General features: G+C 48.1%; 2 protein-coding genes across 2 annotated transcripts in view; one reads left to right on the forward strand and one right to left on the reverse strand.

The window, feature by feature from the left end:
• LOC310686988 (C-type lectin domain family 1 member B-like) overlaps positions 1 to 6,352 on the forward strand; it is a 12,049-nt gene extending 5,697 nt beyond the window's left edge. Inside the window, exons 4-6 of the mRNA XM_083461584.1 lie at positions 1,992 to 2,143; positions 4,315 to 4,457; positions 5,746 to 6,352. Of these exons, the coding sequence (XP_083317710.1) occupies positions 1,992 to 2,143; positions 4,315 to 4,457; positions 5,746 to 5,869 (419 nt within the window). The 3' untranslated portion in view covers positions 5,870 to 6,352. The remainder of the gene's footprint in view (positions 1 to 1,991; positions 2,144 to 4,314; positions 4,458 to 5,745) is intronic.
• LOC310688141 (cadherin-related family member 5-like) overlaps positions 1 to 11,051 on the reverse strand; it is a gene marked incomplete at its 5' end in the record, with an annotated part of 153,446 nt that overhangs the window by 74,719 nt on the left and 67,676 nt on the right. The window lies entirely within an intron of this gene.

Consider the following 11,051-nt stretch of genomic DNA (forward strand, 5'->3'; position numbering starts at 1 on the left):
CTAAATGTTCCTGGTAAATTAGAGCACTGAAGTATTAAAGCCTGGCACCTCTTTCCCAAGGCCCGAGAAGATTTCTGTCCAGCTTAAGTGGGGAGGCACAATGCTCATGCCCAGTTTAGCTTATACGCTATAGCTCATGGGTAGGCAAACTAAGGCCTGGGGGCCGGATCCGGCCCAATCGCCTTCTCAATCTGGCCCACAGACGGTCCATGAATCAGCGTGTTTGTACGTGAGTAGAAGGTGTGCTCTTATTTAAAATGCATCTCTGGATTATTTGTGGGGCATAGGAATTTGTTCACTTTTATTTTCAAAATATAGTCTGGCCCCCCGCAAGGTCTGAGGGACGGTGGACCGGCCACCTGCTGAAAAAGTTTGCTGACTACTGCACGGTATAGCTTATATGGTGGATTTGCGTATAAGCTAAGCAAGCTATAGTTTAGGCCTCCATTCTCTTGGGGGGCCCCCAAAAAAATTAAAGGAAAAAAATGACTGGGTGTTCATTTCCAAAATATAAGATAAAAAACAAATTCAATAAAACCTACCTACAGCAACAGTGCTTTGTGTTGTCTAGGCTCCTATGATGTAAGTCATGGGCCCCACCTGCTAACCTGCTCCCTACAATATCACTGGTTTGCTCCTTTCTTTATATAGGGTGCCTCCATTCGACATGGACTGGTTGCAGGGCCACATGGGTAAATAGCTTGAGATACCTATGAGGTCCATCAATGACAAAATAGCATATATTCAGCACAAAAAACCAGTGACAATTTGTTGTTGACAAAGGACAGCTGGACATATCAAGGGCACCATTACATTCAGTAGCTTAGGGCCTCATCAAACCAAAATCTGCCCCTGCTCACGTCACCACCAATTGCCCTCGAAGGCTGGTGCCTCTGGCCTAAGCTTTCCCCTATGAAAAATTTCACTGCTGCAATTACCGGGTGCAAAAGGGGATTTCTTGATACCAACACTCTTGCCCGTCCTTCCAGCATCGCATATCCGGCTCTTCTGCAAAACGAATGTGGAAATCAGTGCAGTGAAAATATATAACGCAGGGTTTTTGCATGTGTGTTTCAAAAAATAAACGCAGCTGATCAGAGGCTGGATGCTGCCAGTTTCTGGAAACCGCAGGATTGGAGAGTGTTGCTCTCATGCTCGGATCCTGCTCGCGGATGTCCAGTAATGGGCACCTAGTTTGAGGCGTTCTCAAAGTAAGGGAAGGATTGAACTCTGATTAATTAGAATACACACAGAGGCTTGAACCAGCAAGACTCTGGGAAGGGTGCGTATAATAACCTGTCTCCACCCTCCAGCCCAGGTCGTTTTATTCACAAAAGAACTTTTTACAGAGTGTTCGTAAGAACCAATCAGATTTCTTCTGAGCATTTCAACAAACCCATATGGGGACAAAGTTAAACTACAAGCACTAGTTAGGCATGCATACTTTTGGGGTAAATAAATGAAAACTACAAAGGAGTGCATTCAGCAACCCCGGAGGTCATAAACAATCAATACACATGATAAGAAGGAAGGCCAGGAGGACAGTGATCATTATCACCTTTATGTGAGACCTGTTTCCTCGCCCTAAGATTAACATCCTAAGATTAACATATCAGAAAAGCTACATCAAAGAAACTGCCCACTGTCTTTGATGACCAAGGACGCCTGCCTGTCTAAGTGTGTACATGACTTGTGAAGAAAGAGAAATGGAACAGGGATGCAGAGGTGTGGATTGATCAAGAATCATATCAAAATAGTTTAAACCCAGTCAACGCAATGCTTTCATCGCTGACACAGATGGCTTACTCTATATTTGTTATAATTCCTCATAGCAATCCCACCTGATCACTACACTAGTTGGCCGCTTGGAGAAGAGATGGGCCCTTGGACCTAACCCGGCCACCTCTTTGTACCTTCTCCATCTCTGCTTAACCTCCGGAAATCCTCCGGAATATCTCTCTCCCGCCAACCCTTGTGCTTTATCTCCACAGCCCTGACATGCAGATCCTGCAAAAGGCACTGGATGCAATGGGGAGACAGCTGCTACCTGCACACCACTGAGCCCATGTCCTGGAGAGGCTGCTTGAGCCACTGCAAGTCACTCAAAAGCGGCCTCTTGATCGGGAGCACCGAAGGAGAAATGGTGAAAGCTCTTAGGATTTGGGGGTGCGGGGTTCCTACTCTGGCACGGGGTAGGGGGCGTGTGTCTAGGGCAGAAATTGCATAAACCTCCCCGATAGGTGTGCAGTTCTCACACGCAACCCTGACACTCCTTTTGGGCTCGTTGCACGTTGGGACCTCATGTATTGTGCTTGAAATTTCTTAAAAACATGGAAGTCCAAACTCCTGAAATGCAGGAATCTCAGCCAAAGCATCCCTGACAGATAGCTGTCCAACAACTGCACAAAAACCTCCAAAGAAGGAGAGTCCACAACTTCCAGAGGGAGTCCGTTCCACTGTCAAACGCCCCTTACTACCAGAAAGTTCTTGATGTTGTTGGAATCTCTATTCCAGTAATTTCATAGAATCATAGAATCATAGAGTTGGAATAGACCACAAGGGCCATCGAGTCCAACCCCCTGCCAAGCAGGAAACACCATCAGAGCACTCCTGACATATGGTTGTCAAGCCTCTGCTTAAAGACCTCCAAAGTAGGAGACTCCACCACACTCTTTGGCAGCAAATTCCACTGTCAAACAGCTCTTACTGTCAGGAAGTTCTTCCTAATGTTTAGGTGGAATCTTCTTTCTTGTAGTTTGGATCCATTGCTCCGTGTCCGCTTCTCTGGAGCAGCAGAAAACAACCTTTCTCCCTCCTCTATGTGACATCCTTTTATATATTTGAACATGGCTATCATATCATCCCTTAACCTCCTCTTCTCCAGGCTAAACATGCCCAGCTCCCTTAGCCGTTCCTCATAAGGCATCGTTTCCAGGCCTTTGACCATTTTGGTTGCCCTCCTCTGGACACGTTCCAGTTTGTCAGTGTCCTTCTTGAACTGTGGTGCCCAGAACTGGACACAGTACTCCAGGTGAGGTCTGACCAGAGCAGAATACAGTGGCACTATTACTTCCCTTGATCTAGAATCCATTGGATCGGGTCCTACCCTCCGGAGCAGCAGGAAAGCAAGCTTGCTCTATTTTCCGTCTGGCAGCCCTCCAGATATTTATCCTGTCACATTTAAGTCTCCTCTTCTCTGAGGAAAACATCCCCAGCTCCCTCAACTGTTCCTCCTTTGGCGCTCAAAATAACGATAATATATATATATTTTTATATCCCGCCCTCCCCAGCCGAAGCCAGGCTCAGAGCGGTCAACAACAATAAAAGCAACACAGTTCACATAAAATCACAATCAATCAATTGAAATGCATTCTAAAAGCAATTCATTCTAAAATCAGTTCAAAATCAAATTAATGGCAACCATTGGGCTAGAGTGCTATGAGGATTACCAAAGGAGGGGGTCAGACTGCGCCTTGGCCAAAGACCTGGCAGAGCAGCTCTGTTTTGCAGGCCCTGCGGAAAGATGTCAAGTCCCGCAGGGCCCTAGTCTCTTGGGACAGAGCGTTCCGCCAGATCGGGGCCACAGCCAAAAAAGCCGTGAAAAGAGAAAATAGTTAAGCCTCCTGCCTGATATAGATAGGCAGGGATTTCTACATCCATCTTTCTGTTAATCAGTTGTTCAGCCAGGCTTTTCAGTGCCTTTCCCCATCACTTTCCTAACTGCAAAAAGTCTGGGTTTTTGTAAGTGTTGTGCTAGAGTGACAGAGCGCTTTGCTTGTGTAAACCTGAGTTTCCTGGTGTGCACTTGCATGCTCCCAGGGCCGCCTTAAACATATCTGGCGCCGTGGTGCAAAGATCCCTCCGGTGCAACACCCCCACCCCACCCCCCACGTTTCCCAGAGTTGCTGACCTTTTTTAGGGAGGACTGCACTGCCCTGCCGGCGACGAGCCCAGCTTTGTGGGGCTGGAGGAGGTGGGCAGTGGCTGGAGGGCAGCTCCTCCGGTGGGGAAGAGGTGGAGGCTGGAAGTGACAGCTCCTGGTTCAGCTGGCCACTTTGTGCCGCAGTGGCCACGGCAGGTGGAGACTCCGGGCGCGGCACAGCTTCGGCGTGGCATGGCGGAGGCGGGTGAGGGCGGCAAGCTAATGCTGGGAGGTGCCACGTCCAGCCTCCGCCTCTTCCCTGGCGCCCTCCAGAACTTGGCGCCCTGGCGCCCTGCGTCACTAACCTCTATAGGTAAGACAGCCTGCAAAATTCTGGCAGCCCTGCATGATGCGCCCCACATGATGGGCCTTGGGGGTTCCTTCTCCCACAGGAATTCCTGCTGTCGCAGACGGCGGACTGGTTCATGTTGCACAACAACCGGTTCCGAGGTGGAAGCTACTGGATCGGCCTGATGTACAACACGTCCGACAGAATCTGGAAGTGGGCCGACGGGGCAAATCTGCACATCAGGATGTGAGTCTCCTCCTTTTTCTGCACGAGAAGCAAGGGTGTTTGATGTATAATGGTTTTGCCTACATATAATACTGAACTAATAATAATGATGAAAAGACTGTGTTCTATTGTGAGGGCTCTCGGAGATCTACACAAGTCCTTTGAGCGCGGGGAGTAGCTGCATTGGCCAAGGGTCTTTCTGGTAATTTCTTACGACAGTCCAGTCAAACCTCGGTTCTCAAACGGCTCCATTTTCTAATGTTTTGGTTCCCAAACGCCAGAAAAAGTAAATGCTCCGGTTTCCGAACCTTTTTCGAAACCCGAACATCCGACGCAGCTTCCGCTTGAGTGCAGGAAGCTCTTGCAACCAATCAGAAACCGCACCTTGGTTGTCAAACGTTTCGGAACGGTCTTCCGGAACGGATTAGGCTCGACGACCGAGGTTTGACTCTACGCACTACATATTTTGAAGAAACTTGTTCAAAAGAGGTGATACATCAGTATTCCAAGCCAAGACATAAACAGGGGATGAAAAACTCATATAATGGAAAAACAGTGACAGGCAAAATCATAATTGGGTGGAATTTGCCACCAGTGAGGCTGTGTCCCTAAATAAGCTAATAAAAAACACAAGACCCACCAGACAGTTGGGTAGCCCAAAATTTCCGCTTCCCCTCTGAGAACCCAGAGTTGGTGGGTCCGTTTATCTGGTTATGAATAAAGCTTTTTAAAACCAGTCTGTAATAGCGGATGCAGAAGCTGCAACTAGGCAGGTAAAGGTAAAGGGACCCCTGAGCATTAGGTCCAGTCATGGCCGACTCTGGGGTTGCGCTGCTCATCTTGCTTTACTGGCCAAGGGAGCCGGCGTACAGCTTCCGGGTCGTGTGGCCAGCATGACTAAGCCACTTCTGGCGAACCAGAGCAGCGCACGGAAACGCTGTTTACCTTTCCGCCGGAGCGGTACCTATTTATCTACTTGCACTGGCATGCTTTCGAACTGCTAGGTTGGCAGGAGCAGGGACCAAGCAACAGGAGCTCACCCCGTTGCGGGGATTCGAACCATCGACCTTCTGATCAGCAAGCCCAAGAGGCTCAGTGGTTAAGACCACAGCACCACCCGCGACCCTTCAACTAGGCAGGTAGCTGTTAGCAAATGCTTTAGTAGTAGCTCCTTGCTGTGCGAATTGCAGTTATCTCCCACAATCTCTGCTTGCAGCAGATTCTTCCCATTCGCTATGGCAGCCTGCTTCCCCGACCCCAGGAATTGCATTAAAAAATAAAATAGGCTAAGCTTCCTTATCCCTAACAGGTCTGGAGGCTGGCAGCACGTCTCCGCCCTGGTGGACATCTGCGTCAACTTCAGAAATGGCGATTCGTACATCTTTGAATGCAGCCGCAAGTACCAGTGTCTGTGCAAGAAGTCGGTGGAATGAAGCAGGCAGCAATCCCGGGTCCAGGCGCCCCTCTCCAGAGGCCCTCACGAAAACAGCATCCACGGACATCTCTCGTCAAGGGGTGCATCTTACCCTACGAAGGCGCACGGTGTGGGCCTGGTCTTCCGGCCACTGTCTCTGCCGGGGCCACAAGCTACTCTCTCTCTGCAACGGCCGGAGAAGTCACCCGCCTCTGCTAGCGATCTTCTTCTTCCCCTTAAGACTTGTCTTTTCGCTTCAGCCTTTGGAGGCGTACTGGGCGAGATCCGCCGAAATGCAAACTCCCCGTTTGCCGCTGAAATCCCATTGCGGCCGTTCTTTTTACTGTTTGGCCGGCCGCGTATCGGCTTGGCTGTTGGTTTGTTGATGTTTTCGTTGCCATTCTCATGCGCTTATGGTTAAGCACTCTGTGATCCTGACAGATGGAAGGGTGATCTGGAAGAATAAGTCAATTGATGTTAAAAATAAATATGTATTATACTATCTCCGTAGCTCTCGGCCGTTGATCTCTCTCGGGTTGCCCTGGAACTGATGCTCAGTGGTGTTGTAAACAAAACCTGCCCTTTTCCCCTTATGGGGTATCCAAGAGCCTTTATAGAGTCCTTAAGTGGGTTCCCTATTGGTAGGAGAAAATAACAGAGGCCAACAAGAGAATATTGAGAAGCAAAGCAGCTAGTAAGCCGGATCTTTATTAAAGCTGTTGCAACAGGGTGCTCCTCTTACACGTAGGAAAGGAGGAGGACCCAGAACCCAGGTGTGCCCGCCCTTATATAGACATTTTAAATTCCCTGCCCTGGAGCTCCAGACCACCCCTCCATAAATCATACACACATCACAGAAGGGGTGTAATCCAAGACCACCCCCCACAAACATCATACCTACATCACAGAAAAGGCAGTCTACAACAGAAATCTGAGTGTGTTGTTTATCTCTTGTCTGGCAGGTTATCTGATAATGCCTTATCTGATTGCCTTTTCCTGGTACAGCCATACCTCATGTTACGGATGCTTCAGGTTACGTCTTTTCAGGTTGCTTCCCGCAGCGACCCGGAAGTACTTGAAAGGGTTACTTCCGGGTTTCGCCGCTCGCACATGCGCAGAAACGCCAAATTGCACCACACACCTGCGCAGATACGGCGTTTCAGGTTTCTCTCTTTTCAGGTTGCAAACGGGCCTCCGGAATGGATCCTGTTCGCAACCAGAGGTATCACTGTAGTCTGTCAGCCTTTGAAATGGTGATTACTAGATTCCTGTAACAAGGAAGGTTTTTTTTCACCTCCTGCGTCCTTGCAGAGAAACATTTGGTCAGCTTGGGAGTCAAAATGGTTTCAGGACGGTCTTCCTGTGCTGCTCCAGACATGTGGTTTGCTTGGTACATTTATTATATATCTAAGACCTTAAAAATCTTATTATAGTGGCTCCACTTCGAGATCTTTCCTTTTTGTAACCTTCCACCAGAGGTGGGAAGCCACAAATGTGGGCTGGGGGAGGAGGCACTCTTTTCAGGGGTCTTCTTCTGCCAGCCCACCACAGTGAAATGTCTCTTCTCGTCAGGGAGGAGTCCCAGGCGCTCATTTCGTTGCAGATACACTGGAACCTTGGTTCTCAAACTTAATCCATTCCAAAACCAAAGTGTTCCAAAACCAAGGTGCACTTTCCCATAGAACGCAATGCAAAACGGATTAATCCGTTCCAGACTTTTAAAAACAACCCCTAAAACAGCAATTCAACATGGATTTTTACTATCTAACGAGACCATCGATCCATAAAATGAAAGCAATAATCAATGTGCTGTACTGTAAAATAAATAAATAAGTAAGTTAAAATAAAATAAAATAAAATAAACCCTTACCTGCACTGATGATAGTCATTGTTTGGATGGGGGGCTTTTATCCATTTCCGCAGTCACACAATCGATCTATCGGTAGCTGAACTGGGGTTCCACACAGTCACAAAAACAAATTAACCGGAAAAGCCTCAAAAGCAAAAATGCAAAATAAATAACAAAGACAAAAGCGCCAAACTTAACCCGTTCTGGAAGTCTCTTTGACTTCAGGAATGTTCAAAAACCAAGGCGCAGCTTCTGATTGGTGACTGTTCCTTTCTTATGCAGACACCTTTGGCATGTGGTTTCACAAGATAAGGCACTACAAAGAAACAATAGCCACAAGGCCCCTAGCCTGGCTAGTTAGCTGAGCTTATAGGTCTCTGTGTGCATCAATTTAATCCCCAGAACAACCCTGCAAAGTAGGCGGATGTGAGCAAATTTGTGGCCTGGCGTCCCCTGGTGAGATTCATGGCCCGAGGGCAGTTTCGAAAAACGGGACCATTCCGTCTCGCCTGCTTACGAAACCTGGGTGGAAAAGGTGTTCTTGCACACCTGGAGTTTCAAGGCGTTCTCCATACACCTGGGGGGGGGAGGGGAGGCAGGAAAACCTGGATATGTCAAATCGACCTTGGAGGTCCAGCAACCCCAGCTGACACACTCTGCAACAGTGCAAACGAACGACGGCTGGCCTAACCCCTCGGAAGCCAGTAATAAATTGCTAAATAGAATCATAGAATTGTAGAGTCAGAAGGGACCCCGAGGGTCATCCAGACCAACCCCCTGCAACGCAGGAATCTCGACACGCAGTCCCCCATCCAATTTGAAACTATACCGGACCCTGCTTAGCGTTGCAAATGTGCTAGTGGTTTTATGGCTGCACCGTGTAATTTAGACACAAAGTCAGAAAAGCTAAAGCACAGAATGAACTCAGGCTTACTAGAGAGGTTAAAAGCAACAAAAAAGGCTTTTATGGGTATGTTCGTAGCAAAAGGAAGAACAAAGAAACAGTGGGGTCACTCCGAGGAGAAGATGGTGAAATGCAAACAGGGGACACAGAAAGGGCTGAACTCCTCAATGCCTTCTTTGCCTCAGTCTTCTCCAATAAAGAAAACAATGCCCGACCTGAAGAATTTGGAGCAAATGATTCAGCAAAGGAAACACAGCCCAGAATAACTAAGGAGATAGTACAAGAATACTTGGCTAGTTTAGATGTATTCAAGTCTCCAGGGCCAGATGAACTGCATCCAAGAGTATTAAAAGAACTGGCAGATGTGATCTCAGAACCACTGGCAGTCATCTTTCAGAATTCCTGGAGAACAGGCGAAGTCCCGGCAGACTGGAGGAGGGCAAATGTTGTCCCTATTTTCAAAAAGGGGAAAAGAGAGGACCCAAATAATTATCGCCCAGTCAGTCTGACATCAATACCAGGGAAGATTCTGGAGCAGATCATTAAGCAAACAGTCTGTGAGCACCTAGAAAGGAATGCTGTGATCACCAATAGTCAGCATGGATTTCTGAAAAATAAGTCATGTCAGACTAACCTGATCTCGTTTTTTGACAGAATTACAAGCCTGGTAGATGAAGGGAACGCAGTGGATGTAGCCTACCTTGATTTCAGCAAGGCATTCGACAAGGTGCCCCATGATATTCTTGTAAAGAAGCTGGTAAAATGCGGTCTTGACTATGCTACCACTCAGTGGATTTGTAACTGGCTGACTGACCGAACCCAAAGGGTGCTCATCAATGGTTCCTCTTCATCCTGGAGAAAAGTGACTAGTGGGGTGCCACAGGGTTCTGTCTTGGGCCCGGTCTTATTCAACATCTTTATCAACGACTTGGATGATGGACTCAAGGGCATCCTGATCAAATTTGCAGATGACACCAAACTGGGAGGGGTGGCTAACACCCCAGAGGACAGGATCACACTTCAAAACGACCTTGACAGATTAGAGAACTGGGCAAAAACAAACAAGATGAATTTTAACAGGGAGAAATGTAAAGTATTGCACTTGGGCAAAAAAAATGAGAGGCACAAATACAAGATGGGTGACACCTGGCTTGAGAGCAGTACATGTGAAAAGGACCTAGGAGTCTTGGTTGACCACAAACTTGACATGAGCCAACAGTGTGACGCGGCAGCTAAAAAAGCCAATGCAATTCTGGGCTGCATCAATAGGAGTATAGCATCTAGATCAAGGGAAGTAATAGTGCCACTGTATTCTGCTCTGGTCAGACCTCACCTGGAGTACTGTGTCCAGTTCTGGGCACCACAGTTCAAGAAGGACACTGACAAACTGGAACGTGTCCAGAGGAGGGCAACCAAAATGGTCAAAGGCCTGGAAACGATGCCTTATGAGGAACGGCTAAGGGAGCTGGGCATGGTTAGCCTGGAGAAGAGGAGGTTAAGGGGTGATATGATAGCCATGTTCAAATATAGAAAAGGATGTCACATAGAGGAGGGAGAAAGGTTGTTTTCTGCTGCTCCAGAGAAGCGGACACGGAGCAATGGATCCAAACTACAAGAAAGAAGATTCCACCTGAACATTAGGAAGAACTTCCTGACAGTAAGAGCTGTTCGACAGTGGAATTTGCTGCCAAGGAGTGTGGTGGAGTCTCCTTCTTTGCAGGTCTTTAAGCAGAGGCTTGACAACCATATGTCAGGAGTGCTCTGATGGTGTTTCCTGCTTGGCAGGGGGTTGGACTCGATGGCCCTTGTGGTCTCTTCCAACTCTATGATTCTAAGATTCTAGGTGAGCAGCCGGAGATGCATAGAGCACAATTCAAAGTGTTGGTGCTGACCTTGAAAGCCCTAAACAGCCTTGGCCCAGTAGACCTGAAGGAGCGTCTCCACCCCCATCGTTCTGACCGGACGCTGAGGTCCAGCGCCGAGGGCCTTCTGGCGGTTCCCTCGCTGCGAGAAGCCAAGTTGCAGGGAACCAGGCAGAGGGCCTTCTCGGTGGTGGCTCCCGCCCTGTGGAACGCTCTCCCTTCCAGATGTCAAAGAGAAGAACAACTACCTGACATTTAGAAGACATCTGAAGTTAGTCCTCTTTAGAGAAGCTTTTAATGTTTAACAGACTATTGTATTTTAGTGTTCTGTTGGAAGCCACCCAGAGTGGCTGGGGAGGCCCAGCCAGATGGGCAGGGTATAAATAATAAATTATTATTATTATTATCTTCCCACGCCAAACAAACACGCCACGCACCGAAAGTGCATTTCCCCCCGCCCGGCAAAGGATCCTGGGAAGCCTAGTTTCTAGGGTGCCGTGAAACGTAGTTCTGAGTCGTGTGTCCGCAACTACAGTTCCCATGATTCTTTGCAGTTGTTTGGGGGGGGGGAAGGAAGCCATGCCAT

This window comes from Podarcis liolepis (genome assembly GCF_965112155.1).
Source record: "Podarcis liolepis genome assembly, chromosome: 10".
NCBI classification, from domain to species: Eukaryota; Metazoa; Chordata; class Lepidosauria; order Squamata; family Lacertidae; genus Podarcis; species Podarcis liolepis.